This window comes from Bubalus kerabau, chromosome X, assembly GCF_029407905.1.
Source record: "Bubalus kerabau isolate K-KA32 ecotype Philippines breed swamp buffalo chromosome X, PCC_UOA_SB_1v2, whole genome shotgun sequence".
In the NCBI taxonomy this organism is placed as follows: domain Eukaryota; kingdom Metazoa; phylum Chordata; class Mammalia; order Artiodactyla; family Bovidae; genus Bubalus; species Bubalus kerabau.
Window position 1 is genome coordinate 64,162,875 of NC_073647.1, and position 22,180 is coordinate 64,185,054.

The 22,180-nt window shown below is 44.2% G+C and overlaps 1 protein-coding gene across 1 annotated transcript; it reads left to right on the forward strand.

Annotated features, from left to right (window-relative positions):
* The first annotated feature begins 251 nt into the window (after positions 1-251).
* LOC129639227 (tau-tubulin kinase 1-like) lies at positions 252-3,322 on the forward strand. The gene is made up of 3 exons (XM_055564258.1): positions 252-1,176; positions 1,925-2,123; positions 3,112-3,322. Exons 1-2 carry the CDS (start codon positions 570-572, stop codon positions 2,080-2,082), a joined length of 765 nt encoding a protein of 254 aa, XP_055420233.1. The 5' UTR covers positions 252-569; the 3' UTR covers positions 2,083-2,123; positions 3,112-3,322.
* The last annotated feature ends 18,858 nt before the right edge of the window (positions 3,323-22,180 follow it).

The following is a 22,180-nucleotide window of genomic DNA, read 5'->3' on the forward strand; positions in this document are numbered from 1 at the left end:
GCCTGGAGGATCCCAGGGATGGGGGAGCCTGGTGGGCTGCCGTCTATGGGGTCACACAGAGTCGGACCCGACTGAAGCGACTTAGCAGCAACAGCTGCAGCAATGTAAAGGAAGGGACTCCTGAGGGCTCAAAGTATGACCTGGTGCTGGAAGGCTTCCATGCAATCTGAAAGCCTTGATCACTCATTGGACGGTGGTCATGCCAATCCTTGCCTCCTGGCAAATGAGCTTAGAGCTGGCGCTGGAGGAAGTGGTCGCGGTTGACCCTTCCAGCTCCACCTACCGTCGCCAGCCCATCAGGGTCTTTCCCGCCTTGTCCACCGCCAGCTCAGCTTCGGTCTTGGTGGGCCAGTCTGCGGGCCACCCCCTCACCATTCCTGTTGTGGGGCCCACACCAGCAAGTCGCAGACTCCTGTTCCCTGTGCAGCCGACGTCTCTGCTGTCCCCACCCCCACCCTGCGGTCCCACTGCCAACAGCGTCTCCTCAGCGCAACACTCAGCCCTGCGGCCGCCATCTTCCCCACAGACCTCACTGCAGGACGATCACTGTCTGGCACGTCTCTCCTGCCATGTCTGCCATAGAGGAGCACTATTGGATCCCAGGTGGCCCGGATAGAGCTGGTGGCGGGGCGGGCCGTGACCCCAGTCTCCTTGGGGTCCAAGCATCTGCTTGGGAGGGGACGGAAGGAGTCGAGGAGGCCACGGCTCTTCTGGCTTCCTTGGAGGTCTCCAGAGCCCTTCCCGGGGAGCAGGGTTGGCCACAGGCCGCAGTGGAAGAGGAATGTGGTAGAGAGCCGTTAGAGGAGGAGGAGATGGAGGAAGATGTAGAGATGCAGGAGGACGAGGAAGAGGGTGAGATTGACTTCGACTTGGAGGACGTGGAGGAGGAGGAGCACCTGTCTGGAGAGGGCGAGGAAGAGGAGGACGACAGTGAGCAGGAGGGTGCAGCAGGGGTAATAGGCCTTGGGTTCTGCGTGGAGACGTTTGGGCCCCTGTTCTGGAGTGACGTCGACTCCTTTCTACACAATTTCCATGGCAACAAACGTGTCCTGTTCCGGCCTCCCACTGACCGCCTGATGGCCAGGGGCCGCTCCCAGCCACCCTTGGAGCCTGGAGAAGGTCCGGTGCCTCCTCAGGAGCAGGAAGACCTGGGAGAGGGAGGCAGAGTCTTGCAGGGTGAGTACCCGGTGGAGGGCGGTCCAGCCTGGGAGCTGCGGGATCCTGCGGAGGGGGTTGCTTCCTAGAAGACAGAGGAACCAGCAGTGGAGGCCGAGTTCTGGGCGAGGAAGCCCTGACTGCTGCCTCTGAGACTGGGAGGTTGAGGCCTGTGATCCCGGAGGGGCTGAGGCGGGCAAGTGGTGGCTGAGCCCTTGTGGGGCCATTGAGCTCAAAGGCAGGTAGGTCTCTAGCTGTCACGCAGTGGGTCAGAACTCTCAAAAACCTCCGGGCACAATTGCCACAAGTGGAAGCCCAGTTCTGTAGACCTTCATGGTCTCGAGAAAAAGCATGCTGCCTTCTACCAACCTAGAGGCAAACAAGTGGCATCCCTCCCTTTTGGTCAACGGCTTTAACAAATGTGAATATTCTCGGTAGGAGGATCTGAGAAAATGATGACATAGCACAGGGGCACTTTTCAGCGACTGAGGAATCTGTGAGCGTCCCCATAGAATTTGTCTTTAAGTCAAAGGAGCATTTTTTCCCTTGAAGTTCCGACAAACCCATACAAAATGGTGCCAGTATCAAATGATTGGGATCCCTTCTCCAAAGGGGCCAGAAATAATCAGAGAGATCTGTGTGCCGATCTACTGGAGAGAGGGGGAAAATGTTTGTGAAAATTGTCAAGCAGCAGACATGATGGGAGGCTAGAAATGTATCCAGGTATTATTTGTTGTTTCTTTTATTAAACCTATTTCTCTTCTCTCAGGCCTAGACTCGGCTGCTGATTTTCAGTTGGGATATTTTCCCTGCCAACTTTGGACTCCAATGTCTGCATCATTCTGCCCCAATGATGATGGTGAGGATCAGTATGAAAACACTGATGAAGAGGAAGAGGCTGGAAAGGAAAAACCTGAAGGACTCTGAATGGATGTGGTCTCAGCAAAAAGCAGCTCTGGATAATACAGGTATTATTGTATAGGCTTTCGTACGACATAACCATTCCTGACACATACCTGTTAAAAACAGCTTTATATTTTTTAATTTTTCTTCTGTAAAGTAAATAAGAAAATTGTTGAAATTTAATTTTGGAAAAACAGTTTATTGTTAATAATGAATTCTAGATAATGTAGGAGGCAGTGTGTTCTGAAATGTATTTCATTTATTGCCACAAGTCCTTTGTCCTGTAGCTTTAAGTCTACTACAGAGGGAAATTTACCAGACCTGGAAATGGAGACCAGTGCTTGTTTAGAGAATGGTCACCAGAAGCAGCAGCTACAGTGACTAGGCCATGCATTAGCTGGGTCATCATCACCTGGCCACAGAATTGTAGTCTCTTGTACTGGCAATGACTTTGAGAAAGCGATTCCTTACAAAGTAGTGAGATGTTAAGGGTTTCAAGAGAACTGCACTTCAGGATTAATTCACAAATATTAGTTCAATTTAGATTTTTTATTCAAAAGAAAAGGAAACTAGTCTCAGTAATATTATTGGTTGTCACTGAGTTGGTAATTAAATCTTTGTTTCGCTTTCCTCTATTCATTCATCTTTTACTCTCTCTCACTCACTCTCTCACTCTTTCTTAGTTTTCATGCATGTGGATATTTGATAAAGCCTCATCCTCATTTTACACATGTGGAAGCTGAAGGTCTGGAAATATAAGGGATTGATGATTTGTGCAAGGAACACCAGTTTTTAAGGTGGAATGACTTATTTAAATCACAGTGTGGCCTTTCAAGGAAACAGCAAGCATTTATAGTGGTGGGCAAGAGGGAGATAAGTTTTGGGTGAGCAATGATGTGCTCCCTGATCACCAAGGGTCTGGGATACAAGAAGAAAACATTTTTGTTTTCTCCTTGTTGAGAAAATAGATGTACATAGTATTGACTCATGTTTAGAAACTCACTGCATGTTATTGAGGTACAATTGTTAACTGGCTCTTATTTCATCCTACAGTGGGAAGGCAGAGGAAGAAGCAGACAGCAAAAGAAAAGATGAATCTGTTCTTCATGGATATTCTTGTTTTCATTAGCCTGAAATACTAATTTTGTTTCAAAGTTTCAATGCCCCAAAATGATATTAACTATTGACATCTGACTTTACTCTTGCCTTTTACAGAAAATTGATAGTATTGTTCACATTGGAAATAAAGCTTGTTTGAAATTAATTCTCCCTTAGCCCAGTCAAGTTGACACGAAAATTAACCATCATAATTCCTGTGGAGAATACTCACCCTGTACATTGCCCATGAGATGACATACTTACAGGATGATGACCTTCCCCGTATAACAAAGACAATTTGAACAGGTCCTAGGTGTCAGGGTGCTCTAACAAACACATTTGTTAACAAATGTATTTTCTTAATTAAGAATGAAATGGATAACATGTTTATAAAGTAGTCTTTCAAGGTAAGTTAGAGAAAAAGGTATTCTAAAGGCCAGTGACTAGAGGCCCATCCCTTTGTCTCAATTTATTCTGCTCCTGCCCAAGGTCAAGATTGATTATCTCTAACTTGGATCATTAACAGCCTCATTCTCTCTGATTTTCTGCACTTTCACTATGATGTGTCTAGGAGTGAATTTTTGTTTTTTATCCTGCCTAGAACTCACTGAGCGTTTAGAATCGGTGCATTTCACTTGCTCTGAAAAATCCTTGGCCATCATTTTCTTCCCCATTTCTCTCTCCTGTCTTTCTGGGATTTGAATTAAACATATACTGTGTATCTCTTATCCTACTGTTTTTCATATTAATTTATTTCTCCAGGCAGAATTCTGGATGATTTCTTCTACTCTATCTTCCAATTCAATAATTGTCTTAGGTTTATTTTTCTTGATTACATTTATCACGATCTAATGGTTATGCCAAGTTTTATTTATTTATTTATTTTTTGCTGAGCTTCATGGCTTGTGGGATTTTCCTTTCTCGACCAGGGATTAAAACCAAGCCACTGCAAAGCACAGTGAACGCATGAGTCCTAATGGCTGGAGACCAAGAGAATTCAGTCTCTGCTGCTTTTTATGATTTTCTGTTCCCTGAAGATATTTTAAAACATACTTTTTAATTTTTTGAAATATGGGCCATAGTGATTATACTCTACTCTTCATTCTGGCTGTCACTTACAACATATGTTTTTTTCCTTCTGTGCCTACATAAGGTACAGGGCTTGAAGTTCCTTGGATCACTACAGTGATGTATATCCAGGCTGCAATTTATTCCAGTGCTTGTTACTTGTGGTTCACTATTACCTGAAAGGGGTAGTCACTTATTTTCAGCTTAAAGTGGTGGCAGAGCTCATCAGACCTACTCATTGGAGCTGTGGGATTTGACTTTCATTTTCTTTTCCCATGAGGCCACCAAAACCACAGATCAGTTCCATAATTCTTTCTTCTAGATTCAGCTAATGCCCTCAGGAAAAACTGGCTCTGAGTGCTGGGCTTTCCTATTTGGGTTCTTGTCTTCTTGAAGAGTTTAGTCTCATAGTTTCTTAGTGCTTAACAAAGATACTTGCTTTATACATTTCATCCAGTAATTTTTAGTTGTCCTCATTGGGGTGGTTAGTCCAAATTACTAAGCCTGCCATTACTGTAAGCAGAGGTGTTCACCACCCTCCTAACTTCTCTCCTTGTCACCAATCTCTCTTTCTTCCAGTTTCTCCTCTAGAAAGTAACTGAAAGTTTCTTCCTGATGGTGTTATTTTCCTGCACAAATCCTCCAAAAGCTTGCTGCTAAATGTAAATTAGAAATCAAATTCCTCAGTTTGGACAAGCAGATCGAAAATGCTCTTTCTGAGAAAGTACTGTATAGCGCAGGGAACTCTGCTCAATACACTGTGGTGACCGAAATGGAAAGGAATTCTAAAATAGAGGGGTAACTGATTCACTTTGTTATACAGCAGAAGCGGCTATAACATTGTAAAGCAACTCTACTCCAATAAAAATTAACTTAAAAATAAAAGAAGAGATGTGGATGGAAAGTGGAGTATGTGGCGTAGATTATGGAGAGAAAACATGAAGAAACGTTCTCTGCCAGTTACTGAGAAGTCTGAAATTTTTAAAGTAAGAAAATGATGTGATTTTATTTGGATTTAGACATGGCACTTTACTGGCAGTATGGAAATTGTGTAAGTGTCATAAATAGAATGTCTGCATCCCCCCAAAATCTGTATGTTGACATCTTAATTCCCAAGGCAATGGTATTAGACGGTGGAGTGTATGGGAGGGGCCTAGGTCATAAGGGTGGAGTCCTCACGAATGTGATTAGCGCCTTATTTAAGAGGGTCCAGAGAGATACTCTGCCCCTTCTGCCAAGTGAGGACATAGTGAAAAGTTGGCATTTAAGATCCAGGAAGTGGACTTCAGGAGACACCAAATCTACTGGTGCCTTGATCTTGGATAAACCAGCTTCTAGGACTGTGAAAAATAAATGTTTGCTGTTTATAAAATAAAGCATTCTTTCTTAGCTTCATTTATTCAGAGTAGGTATTTTCTGTGCACTGAATGTGTGGCCCTCACTAGGCCAGATGCTTCCTATTCTTTTGCTTCTTACTTCATTTACCTCTTGTCTTACCTCCCAATGCACCTTATACTTTAGCAAAACTGAAATACTCATTGTCATGTGACAGAGCTGGGTCAGATAACAGATAGGCTAACTCCTAGGTCAGTGATATTTCCTCTACCTCAAAATACGATATTCATGTCTAAGTCATAATACATATTCATGTTTAAGTCCATTCAATCTAGATATCTATGTACATTCTAATAAATGACCAAGACAAAAACTCAAAAAGCACAAAGTGACTTTCACATATTCCTTACTGTCTTTTGGAATCTTTCTCGTATATATCTGGGATGTAAGCTCTGGAAAGAAATTCATTTTTGCCATCAAGCTTTTGGTAATTTCCATAGTCACAAGGGGGTCTTCCTTGGTGGCCCGGTGGTAAAGAACCCACCTGCCAATGGAGGAGACACGGGTTCGATCCCTGGGCTGGAAAGATCCCCTGAAGAAGGAAATGGCAGCCCACTCCAGTATTTTGCCTGGGAAATCTTAGGGACAGAGAAGACTACAGTGGGGTCCCGAGAGTCAGACACAACTTAGTAAGTAAACTAAAACAGTAAAACTGTGAGGCTTTTCTGTCTACATGTTGGGGCCAGGATGCTGGAGCATTAGAGTGGCCTGCTCTCCAGGCGCTAACTGCCTTGAAGATCTGATACACTGACTTTTGCCTCCTTCCCCTTCTATGATGCCAGCCAAGAAGCCTCACGTCAACTTTGCACCCCTTAGCTATGGGAGGGGGGCACTCCAGGTGCCCAATTTCTGTCCTGATGACCCTCCAGAGCCCTATCATAAAACTCATTGACTGAACCTCTTCTACCCTTTCCAGAAGAGAGGCACTTGGGTTGCCTGGAAGCCCAAGGATCTCAGAACGATCCCCAGTCAACTATCTTCTGATCCCTCGAAGTTGTCTAGAGCTTTCAGAATTCAACATGGACAGTCCATTTACTCCTTTCACAATGAAAAGCAAACTCTTGGGCATGTGCTGTTTGAAGAGAAAAGCAGATTTTGCATTTTTGCAGAGGGAAGGTGCAGGGTGGGGTGCCCCACTGCTGCGAACACGCAGCCCAGTTCTCCAGCCTTCCAGGGTGCTAGAGCTGACCCAGGAATGACCGCAGTGACCAGAATGAGCAGAGGGCTAGGTGGTGCCCAAGCCGTAATAGCAGGCAGAATCGCATGTCTTTTTGAATGGCTCCTGGCATCTGTGGAATTTGCTAACCTGGCGATGCCATCGGGGTGGGCAGAGCCAGGTGCGTGCCAGGCTTCCTGAAGGCTCCCTGGCAGGCAAAAGTGCTTCAAAGGCTATGCACTCCAAAGCAAAGGGATTCGTCCTTGGCGTGCTTCGTGGAGTGGAGTTCCTGGGCTGCTGATCTTGCCGCTCTCAGGCTCAGGGTCACTGATCATCCCCACCTTCCCTAAGGTAAGATGGGCTCACCCTAAAGGCTGGCTCTTAGAGGAAAAACAAGCTCTACTCCCCCACACTCACCCACCCCCTCCACTCCCTCCACCTCGTAGATTACGGGTTCACCCTGTCGTCTGTCTTCCTCCAGGTCCACAGCTGTCTGCAGTGTTCTCCAACTAGCAACTATGGCGTCCAGAGGTGCTGCGAGTCGTCGTATTCCTACTGCTCCACAGGATCCTGCTCTTGAAGGGCAACAACTGCAATACCACCTGGAAACTCCAGTTTGACGTCCAGCCCAGCCTCCTCTGATGTTCCTGACGTCATTCTGGACTTTTTTAATTGGTAAGCGGAAGTCGCCAAGCTGCCAGGAACTGGGAGGGCGGTGGATGAATGGACAAACTTTTAGAAGGAGACAGCTGGGGGAGATGGCCTGGGCTTTTAAACCCTTGCCCATGCACCCTGCCTACTGGCCAGTTCCTAGAGGAATTGGTGATGAAGGTGGGGACGTACAGTTTAGACGGAGCCCCCTTGCTCTAGTGCCTGTGTTACTGTGGTAGCTAACAGCGCCCCGGTCATGGGGGTTGGGGAACTGCCATCCCAGGGTCGGCCCATCCATGTCCAGGGACTGAGTTCTCCTCAGTCATGTGTACTGGCCTCTGTGTTTATGTGTGTGTGCGTTTGTGCGTGTAAGCAGGGAGCGGCCAGTTGTGAGATGATGGCTAAAAATAATATTTTGCACTGAGTTGACATGTGGTATATTTGAGAGAGCCTTGAATGGCCTACTCTCAAGTTTCTGTCCCCGCTCTGCTCCACCAGATAGGGTCCTGTAGCAACAAACCTCCATGTTGAATGCACCAGATACATTCCCGCTTAATATCGCTGTATAGTGTTTCCTTGTCAGGTTTCTTGTTGACTCAAAGAAGCCAATCACATCCTTGCTCAGGAACCAGGGGCTACCTCACCCTCCAAATACTGCAAATCCCTCTTCCCACAGACCCTTTTGCTTCACTCTGTTCCAGAAGGCAACTCCCATATGTCCTACATGGGCCTGCGGTGTCCACCTTTCCTGGGCTTCCCAAGAAGTGAGTCACTGTGTCTCTAAACTATCCCTGTAACCACCCAGAAGGTCTGGACCACTCATGATTAGACGAGATAAAAATCCAAAGCTGTAAATTTGCACTGCTAGGAGTGTGAAATATTCTGAGGGGATTTGTACAGAGAGAAAAGACAACAACAACAACAAAAAAAAAATCCATGCAACTGAAGTGGCAGCACATAGCAGAAGATGGTTTCAGTCTGTACCCCTCTGGCTTGGGAGCCCAGCAATCTTCTGCTGTGCCACTCTGTTACCTTTGTCCCTGATGTAGTAAAAGTCCTGATCATCCTAGATACAGGGAAAAATGACCATAGCACTTTTGTGACACAGTGCTGAAATGAATTCAAACCCAACTCAAGGCAGAGACTTTAAAATTTATTAAGCAACCATTGTCATAGAGGAGACCCCTAGCGCTAATGAAACTGATTTGAGGCTCTCTGAAGGATAAAAATGCCTAATTGTGAGCAGAGTAGAGAGGACACCTCCCCCATCACACACAGAAAGTTTATCCAGTGACAAACAAGCAAAAAGGATCAGAGAGAAACACATCAGAAAACTTGAATACAGAGGGAGGAATGAATTTAAATTGATGCAAAGGCCCACAGTTTAATCTGGTTGGAAATCTAGAATTTGCTAAAAGAATTTATACCCCGGTAAGACCTTTGTCCTTGGCAGACAACTGTCTTCTCACTGTGTCCTCACATGGCCTTTTCTTTGTTTAGTGTAGGGGGAGAGAGAGAACTCTGTGGTATCTCTTCCTCTTCTTATAAGGATGCCCCCCTATTGGGTTAGAGCTCCATGCTTATGACATCCATGTCAGCAAACACAGTCAAATAGGGGTTAATGCTTCAGCATAGACATTTTGAGAGAATAGGATTCGGTCCATAACATCTTGATATATATTTTGTGTGCCTGTGAGGCCAGTGATTCCCAGAGTTCTTTACCTCAACTGGGACAACTTTTAGGCAGTGGCCCAAGAGTTTATAAAAAATGTACAGATGGGCCCATTTGCCAGCCAGGGCATCCAGTACTAAAAGGAGGATGGGCCAATTGTGCTGACCCATTGGTCCTGTCCTTTATCATGGGTATTGTCACTATCCATCAGTATGACTGCTTTCCATCCCTCCAGGGGATGATGGTGACAATACCATATGTAGTGTACAAACATTCAATATTTCCCACACAATGGATTCCAAGGGGCTCCCCAGGTAGCCAAGAGGTCTGGAAGAGGGATGGCTTCTTCTACCACTATCTCATCTGCCCTCTTGCAAGAAAGATATGCCAGAAACTGTCTTGTACAGGGAGGCTCAGTAACCATGCTGAGGTTTTGGGGTGCTGGTTCCTTGATCCAAGGCATGCTGGGCAACTGCGTACAGGGTGTCACTGTCTCAGGGACTCTGAGAACCTCTATTTTGACGATTGCTCATTATGTGGCTGATACTTGCCACTCTAATGGTTTGTAGTACAAAGCCAAGAAGGGCAGTTTCTTGCATCAGTAGCCTGTGGGCAACTTATAGCAGTCATGGGTAGTCCAGAGATGCCAGGGGGCATGAACAAAGGTTACTAAAGCCTCAACAATGAAGAGGCTTCATTGGAGACACTACTGGGAGTGTCCATTGTTTTAGCCTTGGACAGGCTCTAGAGTCTTTTGTTGGAAGAAGCTTTTATCATTTTGTTAATATAAATTCGTTTAGTAAATTCTGGGTTTCTAGTTGGATTAAATTGTAACTGTAGACAGAAGCAGCCATACAACAAGTTTATATATTGATTCACAAGGAGCATAGGAACCTAACCCTATATACCCGCTGGGAGCAATGGTTTAGTGGTCACTAATTCATTACTTGTAGTGACTTTATAGGATATAAAGTGAACACACACTCACTCACTCGTTGCAGGAACTGATGTTCCTTGATCAACATGTGAAAATATGTTAGGATCACAGTTATGCTCAGGGCCTGTTCCTATTCCCATGCCCTTGGGAAGGAAAGCTACCTGCTAAAAGCCTCAGGTATCTTGGTTGACACATCAGAAAGCTTTGGAAAGGCCAGATACCTGTAGGGCTCAGGCTGGGTACTTGAGTATACTCATCCAAGACACCTCCAGGCTGGAAGCACATGATTAATGAGAGAAATGCCAGTTCCCAGAATGAATGTCTTTGAGAAGACAGCCTTAAAGCCTAAGAATCTGAAATGAATTTTTTGGGTAAAGCCAGAAGGTTCTCTCTTTGTGTCAAGCCACATTCCCAGTTCTAAAAACAGGTATACAAGAGAAAGTTTAACATGGTTGTGACAACAAAATGTCCTTCCCAGCTCAGATAATGTGACTTTGTGCAGGAGAATGTAGACTTGTTAGCTCAGCTCAGGAGGGCACTGAGGGTGGAAGATTACTTTTCCTGGCGCAGTCAGCTGCCCCTGGATGGATCCCCACCAACATGGAGAGCTGTGTCCATGCTGACTCTAAGATGGGGCTCTTTAGGGGGCTGAAGTAATTCTTTTTTTCTGCCAGCTGCCCTCTGCCTGCTTCCTCTCCTCTCCACTTGCCCAAATGCCTGCACTCTATCCCAGCCTCTCATCCTGCCTGGTGACATTGACCCAGTCTTTGTGCCCCATCCTCTGGAGAAAAGCTGGAGAGGAGAAGAGGAAGAGGCTGCCTCAGTGCGTGCTTCTGGCTCACTCACCATATGAAGAGAAGGGAGCAGGGGAAAGAATGTGCATACCTAGGACTACATGCGTCTGTGTGTGCCCGAGAAGGCACGGCCCTCAAAAGGTGACAGCTGGGGTACTCCCTGCTGTTTGTTCTCTGGGAAACTATGTGATGTTTACTGATAACCAGTGACTTCTCTGTTTCAGCAAAAGCCTTGCAAATGAAGCTGGTTTAGATTTTTGACAGGGTGCTGACAGGATATCGTGTCCATCTTAGTCCACATAAAAGAGGAAACCTGCTACTAGGCACTTGAGGGTTGTTTTTTGTTTTTTGTTTTTTTTTTGAAGTATAGTTGATTTTAAATGTTGTGTTAATTTCAGGTGCACAACAGAGTGACTCAGTTTTACATATACAGACATTCTTTTTTACATTATTTTTCATTGTGGTTTATCACAGGATATTGAATATAATTCCCTGTGCTATACCGTAGGACCTTGTTGTTTATCCATTCTATGTATAATAGTTTCCATCTGCTAGACCCAAACTCCCAATCCATTCCTCCCCTAAAACCTCCCCCTACCCCAGGCTGCTGCTGCTGCTGCTAAGTCGTGTCCAACTCTGTGCGACCCCAGAGACGGCAGCCCACCAGGCTTCCCCGTCCCTGGGATTCTCCGGGCAAGATCACTGGAGTGGGTTGCCGTTTCCTTCTCCAATGCATGAAAGTGAAAAGTGAAAGTGAAGTCGCTCAGTCGTGTCCAACTCTAGCGACCCCATGGACTGCAGCCCACCAGGCTCCTCCGTCCATGGGATTTTCCAGGCAAAAGTACTGGAGTGGGGTGCCATTGCCTTCTCCGCACCCCAGGCTAGGCAACCACAAGTCTGTTCTCTGTGTCTGCTAGTCTGTTTCTGTTTCATAGATAAGTTCATTTGTAGACAGTTGAGGGTATTTTTAATGACCTTTTAATTGTCATTTTAAAAGAATACATTTGAATCAGTTCTAATGAGGTGGATGAAACTGGAGCCTATTATACAGAGTGAAGTAAGCCAGAAAGAAAAGCACCAATACAGTATACTAAAGCATATATATGGAATTTAGAAAGATGGTAACGATAACCCTGTATGCAAGACAGCACAAGAGACACAGATGTATAGAACAGTCTTTCAGACTCTGTGGGAGAGGGAGAGGGTGGGATGATTTGGGGGAATGTCATGGAAACATGTATAATATCATATAAGAAACGAATCACCAGTCCGGGTTCGATACAGGATCCTTGGGGCTGGTGCACTGGGATGACCTGGAGGGATGGTACGGGGAGGGAGGTGGGAGGGGGGTTCAGGATGGGGAACACGTGTACGCCCGTGGCGGGTTCATGTTGATGTGTGGCAGAACCAATACAATATTGTAAAGTAATTAGCCTCCAATTAAAATAAATGAAATTTTAAAAAATATGTGTTTAACTTATTAGTTTATGTTGGGTCTTAGTTGTGGCACATGGGATCTTCATTGCCTACATGCAGCATCTCTTAAGTCAGGGCATGTGGGATATTTATTTTTAGTTTGCGGGTTGTTTAGTTGCAGCCTATGGGATCTTTAAGCTTTGGTGTGTGGGATTTTGTGGTGGCATGGGGGATCTTTTAGTTGTAGTGTGTGGGATCTTTGTAGTTGCATGTAAATCTTTAGTTACAGCATATGTGATCTTTTAGTTGTTGCATGTAGGATCTTGTAGTTGCAGAATGAGGAATATGTTTAGTTGCAGCTTGTGAGATCTTTTACTTGTGCTGTGGGGATATTTGTTGTGATATGTGGGATCTTTGTTGTGTCAGGTAGGAACTTTTAGTTGTGACATGCGGGATCTTTTAGTTGCAGTAAGCAAGATCTTTAGTTGTGGCATGGGGCATCTTTAGGTGCTACATACAGAATCTTTTAGTTTTGGTTTGCAGGATCTTAGTTCCACCATGCAGAATCTATTAGTTGTGGTATGTGGGATATTTTAGTCACAGCATGTGGCATCTATCAGTTGGGAAATGCAAGATCCTTCTAGTTGCAACATACATGATCTGCATTGCAGCATATAGGATTTTGTTGTAGCACATGAGATCTTTACCTGCGGTATGTGGGATCTTTGTTGCGGCACACAGGGTCTTTTTAATGGTGGCAGGCAGACTCTTCATTGTAGCGTGTGGGATATTTATAGTTGTGGTATATGGGACCTTTGTTGCAGCATGGGGGATCTTTAGTTGTGGCATATGGGATCTTTTCATTTTGGTATGTGGGATCTTTGTTGTGGCCCATGGGATCTTTGTTGTGGCATGTGGGATCTTACAGTTGCGGTGTTGGGATATTTGTTGCAGTATATGGGATCTTAGCTGCGGCATGTGAAATATTTTAGTTCAGGCATGTGGGATCATTTAGTTGGAACATGCAAGATATTTTTAGTTGGAGAATGTGAGATCTTTGTTGCAACATGTCCGATTTTGTTGTGGCATGTGGGATCTTGAGTTATAGCACGTGGGATCTTTGTTGCAGCATGCAGGGTCTTTTAGTTGTGGCTTGCTGGATCTTTTTAGTTGTGGCATGCAGGATCTTTTAGTCTTCATATGTGGGATCTTTGTTCTGGCATGAAGGATCTTTTTTGTGGCATGTGAGATCTTTAAGTTGTGGTATGCAGGATCTTTTAGTTTGGCATGTGGGATCTTTGTTGGGGCATGTGGGATCTTTGTTGCTACACGTTGACTCTATTAGTTCTAGCATGTTGGATCTTTTACTTGTGGCATGTAAGACCCTTTTAGTTAGGTCATGCTTGTTCTTCATTGCCGCCTGTGGGATTTTGTTGCAGCATGTGAGATCTTTCTGTTGTGGTATGTGGGATCTTTACAGTTCTATTATATGGCATCTTTGTTGTAGTATGTGGGATCTTTAGTTGTGTTATGGGATATCTTTAAATGTGGCATACAGTATCTTTTAAAAAGTTTTGGTATGTGAGATCTTTGTTGCAGCATGCGAGATCTTTTAGTTTTGGTATTAGGATCTTAGTTTTGGCATGTGGGTTATTTTAATGTGGTATGTGAGATCTTTAGTTGCATTTTAGTTGGGGCATGCAAGATATTTTTAGTTATAGAATGTGGGATCTTCATTGCAGCATGTGGGAATATGTTGCAGCATATGGATCTTTAGTTGTTTTAGTTGATATCTTTGTTGTGGCATGTGGAGTCTTTTTAATTGCGACAGGCAGTGTCATCATTGTGCTATGTGCAATCTTTTTTATTTGTGACTTATCAGATCTTTGTTGTGGAATCTGGGATCTTTGTTGTAGCATGTTGGATCTTTTAGCTGGTGGCATGTAGGATCTGTAATTTGTGGCATGTAGGTGACACGACTGAGCGACTGAACTGAACTGAGGCTATTTTTAGTTGTGTGATGTTTGTTGCATCATGTGGCATCTTTCTTGCAGCATGTAGGACCTTTGCTGGATCTTTTAGTTGTAGTATTGGGATCTTTCTTACAGCATATGGGATCTTAGTTGTAGGATGTGGGACCATTTAGTTGTGGTATCTTTAAGTTGAAGCATGTGGTAACTTTCTTGTGGCACGTGGGAACTTTTAGTGTGGCGTTCAGCATCTTTTAGTTGGAGCATGTGAGATATTTTAGTTGCTGAATGTGGGATCTTTGTTGCAGCATATGGGATTTTCTTGTGGCATGTGGGATCTTTAACTGTACCATGTGGGATTGTTGTTGCAGCATGTGGGGTAGTTTTAATTGTGGCAGGCAGGCTCTTCGGTTTGTCATGTGGGATCTTTTTTGTTGTGATATGTGGGATCTTTGCTGCAACATGGGATCTTTTAGTTGCAGCATGCAGGATCTTTTAGTCGTAGCATGTGTGATTTTTCTTGTGGCATGTGGAGTCTTTGTAGTAGCATGTGGCATCTTTAGTGGTGGCATGCGTGATCTTTTTAATTGCTCTGTGTAGGAACTTTGTTTCGGCATGTGGGATATCTTTCTGTTTTTGGCATGTGGGATCATTTTGTTGGGGCATGTGAAATCTTTTTAGTTGCAGCATGGGAGTCTTTTTAGTTGTGGCATGCAGGATGTGTGTTGCAGCATGAGGTATCTTTATCTGTGGTGTGTGGGATCCTTGTTGTGGCATGTAGGATCTTTAGTTGTAGCATGTGAGATCTTTGTTGCAGCTTTCAGGGTTTTCAAATTGTGGCAGGCAGGATCTTCGTTGTGCCGTGTGGGATCTTTGTAGTTGTGATATGTGGACACTTTGTTGTGGTATGTGGGATCTTTGTTGGCGACATGCAGAATCTTTTTAATTGTGGCATAGGATCTTTGTTGTGGCATGAAGGATCTTTTTATTTGTGGCATATGAGATCTTTTGGTTGTGCCATGCAAGATCTTTAGTTCAAGCGTGGGGAATCTTTTTATTTGTGGCATGGAAGATCTTCATTGTGGCATGCATGATCTTTTAGTTCCAGCCTGCCAGATCTTTATAGTTTTGACATGCAGGATCTTCAGATGTGGCATGCGGGATCTTTCGTTGCAGCGTCAGGATCTTTTAGTCATGGTATGTGGGATCTTGGTAGTGCGTGTGGATCTTTAGTTGGGGCATATGGGATATTTTTTAGGTGCGGCATGCAGGATCTTTAGTTGCAGCATATGGGATCTTTCATTGGGGTAAGTAGGAACTTTGTTGCAGTATATGGGATCTTTGTTGTGGCATGCAGGATCTTTTAGTTGCAGCATGTGAGATATTTTTGGTTGTGGAATGTGGGATCTTTTTAACTGGGGCATGCAGGATATTTGTTGCAGCTGAGGGATCTTTTTAATTGTGGCGTGTGAGATCGTTGTGGCATGTGGATCTTTTAGTTGTGGCAGGCAGGATCTTTAGTTGCATTATGGGGAATCATTTTATTTGTGGCCCGCAGGATATTTTAGTTTCAGAATGTGAGATCTTTTTAGTTGTGGCATGCAGGATCTTCAGTTGGGGTATGTGGAATCTTTTTATTTGTGGCATGCAGAACTTTCATTGTGGCATGTGGGATCTTTTACCTACAGCATGCAAGGTCTTTTTAGTTGCAACACGCAGGATCTTCAGTTGTGGCATGTGGCATCTTTAGTTGTGGCATGCAGGATCTTTAGTTGTGGCACGTGGGATCTTTATTTGCAGCATGTGGGACCTTTAGTTGTGGCATACTATTTAATTGTGGCATGTGGGATTTAGTTCCCTGACCGGGGATCAAACCTGGTCCCCCTGCGTTGGGAGTGCAGTCTTAGCCAGTGCAGCACCAGGAAGTCATGACACTTAAGAATTTTGTGTTAGGTATACATGTGTTCCCCATCCTGAACCCTCCTCCCTCCTCCCTCTCCATACCATACCTGTGGCAGATTCATTTCGATATATGGCAAAACCAATACAATATTGTAAAGTTAAAAAATAAAATAAAATTTAAAAAGAAAGGATTTTGTGTTAGGTTGAAAAGAGCTGAAATGCAGCAAACCAGCTGCACCTTACCAGTGCACTTACCAGTGGCACTCCCCCCAGGCTGTACATATTTGTATTTGGAGTACACCAACGCGCAGTCCATAACACTTTTAATTTGCCTTTTTGAGATGTATGGATACTTCCACCACGTTCTCATGCAGATCCCTTCTAGCACATAGGGCGTCCTCTCTGGGAAGATAAAGTAGAACACGTCTCCCGTCTTTTGGGCTGCATCTCAGAGCCAGGGCACACAGCTTGATGAGGAGAATGTGGACTGTATTTCAGCTCCCATTTGCTCTTATCGCTGGGAGTCTCTCGACCAGGCTCTGTGCTGGCCCTTTAGGGTCTTCTGGATCCCACCAAAAGGGATGGCTGTCTGAGTGGCACTAAATGGTCTAGAATGAGAAGTATGACCTTGGGGTCGGTGGGGTCCCTGGCTCCCTGGCCCTGCTAGATTTTCTTAACTGACATACATAGCTTCCATTCTCTAATGGCATGTTTGAGGGGGGTGGGGTCTGAATGGTTGGAATAAAGGGCTGTGTTTATAGCAACTCCTGTAAGCACTTTGCTGGGGCTTGATCATGGTAACCCTAAATGCTAGTGTCTGGGATTTGACCTAACACAGAGCCCCATTTACTTCTCAGTTGTTATTCAGACAATTATTCCCAATAGCACTTTGCTTTCTAAAGCATTCGACTTGGGATAACTGATTTCTCCCTTTGCAGGTCAGCTTCTGGGCAGTTAGCCTGCAGTGAAGCCAGCAGGTTGAATCATGAGAGTCACACGTGTTTCTATAGGAGCGGTGGGATGTTATTTACAGAGAATAATGCGCCCTAGCTGTACAGCTGGTTATAGACAGTTTTGAGCCAATAGAGAAGAAAAGCTTATTTGTGCACAGTGCCTTACATTTCACCATGTGGACATGCAGTCCTGAAAAAAACCCAGGGGGAAGAAACACACTCAAACCCGTGCTCACACATTCAGTCACACTTTCCCATGAAATCTATAACACACATAAGAATTCTCATACATTCACTTACTCAGATACATGCTGACACATTCACTCTTGAACATACTCACTCATAGTCTTACATTTTTGCATCAACATGTTGACACATGTGGACATGCTCACGTTTTTTTACACATGAACACGCTGGTACATTCACACACAAAGAGACTCTTACACTCAGGTTCACTCACACATGAACATGCTCACATGCATGGGTGCTAAGTCACTTCAGTTGTGTCTGACTCTGTACGACGCTACTGACTGTAGCCTGCCCGGCCCCTCTGTCCATGGCATTCTCCAGGCAAGAATACTGGAGTGGATTGCTGTGCCCTCCTCCAGGGGATCTTCACAATCCAGGGTTCGAACCCGCATCTCTTACCTCTCCTGCATTGGCAGGCAGGTTCTTCACCACTAGCACCACCTGGAAAGCCTGAACGTGCTCACACACGGACATATTTGCATATTCATTGAAACACATGTGCTCCTACTTATGCACACTCAAATCACTCACACGTCAAATTCACACATTCATACAAAGAAATATGCTCACACACCCTTATGGCAGAAAGTGAAGAGGAACTAAAAAGCCTCTCGATGAAAGTGAAACAGGAGAGTGAAAAAATTGGCTTAAAGCTCAACATTCAGAAAACGAAGATCATGGCATCTGGTCCCATCACTTCATGGGAAATAGATGGGGAAACAGTAGCTGACTATCTTTTTGGGCTCCAAAATCACTGCAGATGGTGACTGCAGCCATGAAATTAAAAGATGCTTACTCCTTGGAAGAAACGTTATGACCAACCTAGATAGCATATTGAAAAGCAGAGACATTACTTTGCCAACAAAGGTCCGTCTACTCAAGCCTACGGTTTTTCCAGTGGTCATGTATGGATGTGAGAGTTGGACCATAAAGAAAGCTGAGCGCCGAAGAATTGATGCTTTTGAACTGTGGTGTGGGAGAAGACTCTTGAGAGTCCCTTGGACTGCAAGGAGATCCAACCAGTCCATTCTGAAGGAGGTCAGCCCTGGGTGTTCTTTGGAAGGAATGATGCTAAAGCTGAAACTCCAGTACTTGGGCCACCTCATGCGAAGAGTTGACTCATTGGAAACGACCCTGATGCTGGGAGGTATTGGGGGCAGGAGAAAAAGGGGACGACAGAGGATGAGATGGCTGGATGGCATCACCAACTCGATGGACGTGAGTTTGAGTGAACTCCGAGAGGTGGTGATGGACAGGGAGGCCTGGCATGCTGCAATTCATGGGGTCGCAAAGAGTCGGACACGACTGAGCGACTGAACTGAACTGATACATGCATATTAAATGGGTCACCCAAAGAACATGCTCACACACCGATAGACACAATAGCATACATTTGTACTCACACACACATATCCCAGGGACGGGGGAGCCTGGTGGGCTGCCGTCTATGGGGTCGCACAGAGTCGGACACGACTGAAGCGACTTAGCAGCAGCAGCATATTCATACATCATTCACACACATCAACATACTGAGAGAGACAATTCCTAGGTGGGTTGATAAGAAGTCCGGGGTCCCCGTGGAGGAGAAAAGGGTCTAGCTAGGGCTCTCAAGGAACAGATAGGGGTCTGGAATTCTCAAGGAGGAGAAAAGGAAAAACTTTTTTTTTTTTTTTTCTTTAAGTTTTTTTCTTTTAAGCTGATGATTACACAACAAACAACTTGGCTTAAACTGTGCTAAGGATTATTTAACAACAATGTATCCTGCTTGAGGATAGTTGCTCCTTCTTAAAAACCTTCGGAACTGAACTGAACTGAACAACCTTCTGACTAGTCCTGTTATCTTAAAATGTGTATTATGGGAGTTCACCTGGCAAGATCTTTCTATCGTTAGTTCTAATCCTGTCATCTTACAATGTAAATTGTGGGAGTGGGTCTAGTAAGATCTTTACAACCTTGGAACATTATTTTGATTTTTTTGTAATAACAAATTAAAAAAGTATATAGCTCCCTTGTTAAGACTAGCCAGGGGGACACTCTCCATCCCCCTTCTGATGTCTATGTCAGCAGCTTTCTCTGTCCCTTTTTATTCTTTAATAAAACTCGGCTACATAAAAGCTCTTGAGTGATCAAGCCTGGTCCCTGGTTCTGAAGCTAAATCTTCTTCAGAGATCACGAATTGGACATGATTCACCGTAAGCTATCAGTACTGATATTCTCTCACACGCTGACACAGATAAAATTCATGTTTGTTCACACTTGCACATGAATGTATACCTACAGACTCACAACCACTCCCAAACACGCTCATGAATTCAATCACACATAGGAGCATATCATCACCTTCATTCACGCAAATGAGCACACTCACATTAGTGTGTTTCTATGCACAAACGTGCTCATATATCTGCTCAAATCTAGATACACTCAAATCTAATCCCAGAACACTCATCAGATCAAATCAGACCAGATCAGTTGCTCAGTCATGTCCGACTCTTTGCGACCCCATGAATCGCAGCACGCCAGGCCTCCCTGTCCATCACCAACTCCCGGAGTTCACTCAGACTCATGTCCATCGAGTCAGTGATGCCATCCAGCCATCTCATCCTCTGTCGTCCCCTTCTCCTCTTGCCCCCAATCCCTCCCAGCATCAGAGTCTTTTCCAATGAGTCAACTCTTCGCATGAGGTGGCCAAAGTACTGGAGTTTCAGCTTAAGCATCATTCCTTCCAAAGAAATCCCAGGGCTGATCTCCTTCAGAATGGACTGGTTGGATCTCCTTGCAGTCCAAGGGACTCTCAAGAGTCTTCTCCAAGACCACAGTTCAAAAGCATCAATTCTTCAGCACTCAGCCTTCTTCACAGTCCAACTCTCACATCCATACATGACCACAGGAAAAACCATAGCCTTGACTAGAAGGACCTTTGTTGGCAAAGTAATGTCTCTGCTTTTCAATATGCTGTCTAGGTTGGTCATAACTTTCCTTCCAAGGAGTAAGTGTCTTTTAATTTCATGGCTGCAGTCACCATTTGCAGTGATTTTGGAGCCCAGAAAAATAAAGTCTGACACTGTTTCCACTGTTTCCCCATCTATTTCCCATGAAGTGATGGGACTGGATGCCACGATCTTGGTTTTTCTGAATGTTGAGCTCTAAGCCAGCTTTTTCACTCTCCACTTTCACTTTCACCAAGAGGCTTTTCAGTTCCTCTCCACTTTCTGCCATAAGGGTGGCGTCATCTGCATATCTGAGGTTATTGATATTTCTCCCGGCAATCTTGATTCCAGCCTGTGTTTCTTCCAGTCCAGCGTTTCTCATGATGTACTCTGCATATAAGTTAAATAAACAGGGTGACAGTATACAGCCTTGACGAACTCCTTTTCCTATTTGGAACCAGTCTGTTGTTCCATGTCCAGTTCTAACTGTTGCTTCCTGACCTGCATACAAATTTCTCAAGAGGCAGATCAGGTGATCTGGTATTCCCATCTCTTTCAGAATTTTCCACAGTTTATTGTGATCCACACAGTCAAAGGCTTTGGCATAGTCAATAAAGCAGAAATACATGCTTTTCTGGAACTCTTCTTGCTTTTTTCATGATCCAGCAGATGTTGGCAATTTGATCTCTGGTTCCTCTGCCTTTTCTAAAACCAGCTTGAACATCAGGAAGTTCACGGTTCACATATTGCTGAAGCCTGGCTTGGAGAATTTTGAGCATTACTTTACTAGCGTGTGAGATGAGTGCAATTGTGTGGTAGTTTGAGCATTCTTTGGCATTGCCTTTCTTTGGGATTGAAAACTGACCTTTTCCAGTCCTGTGGAGAACACTCATACAGTCACGCAAACTAAGATGTTGAGATTTTCACCGACATGAATTATACACACAGAAAACTGCTCCTACATTCACTCCCATGTACCTATTCATATATTAATCCACATATGGATGCCATCACATAGTCACATATATGAGCATACACATATAAACACACATTTCAATAAAATGACACATACTTACTTACATGTTCATTCACATATACCCAAATTGACACATTCACAAAATGAGCTTATTCATATATTAACATGCTCAAACACACAAAACCCTCACAAATTTTTTTACACAAAGAAAATTTCACATAAATGCACATGCTCATATTCGATAAAACTCAAAAACCTGCTCAAACACTCCATTAACACTTGAAGACATAAACACGTGCAAATAAACAGATTGACATATTCACTCACATGATTAATTCATGTACACAGACTTGCCCACATACAATCACAACTTTGCTTCAGATTTACATCATGCTCACATACATGAACTTGCTTACACATTCAGTTCCACTCAGGAAAAATAATTATACATTAACACCTTCACACACACCAACTTGATCATGCAATAGTCTACACACATGAACATGCTCCCATACATGTGTGAGCTCACGCACTCAGATATGAACACACGAATTCATTCATACACAAACAGACTTTCACTGTTGCACATTAACATGCTCAAAACACAAAGGTGTTCACACTTGTATTTACATATGTTCATGCTCACACTCACGGGCATACTCAGATGTTCACGCATACATGAACATACTTAAATGTGAACATTCCCAGACACACAAAGCGTGTTTACATGTTATCTCCCTAACAAGTCTACACTCTCACTTAAATTCCCACAAAAATACACATATCTAATGGACTTGTATACTGACACAGTTGCACACTTACATCCACTCCCTCCGACCTCTCACACACATTCATACATGCACATGCTCTCACATTTATTTAACAGACAACATGCTAACACACGAATCACTCATGTATGATCAATTTCACACACAGGAACAAGTTCACTTATTCA

Coding starts and splice junctions, on each gene's coding strand:
- LOC129639227 (XM_055564258.1), top strand. CDS start 570: ATGTCTGCCATAGAGGAGCACTATTGGATCCCAGGTGGCCCGGATAGA. Junction 1,177..1,924: donor GGGAGGCAGAGTCTTGCAGG/GTGAGTACCCGG, acceptor CTCTTCTCTCAG/GCCTAGACTCGGCTGCTGAT.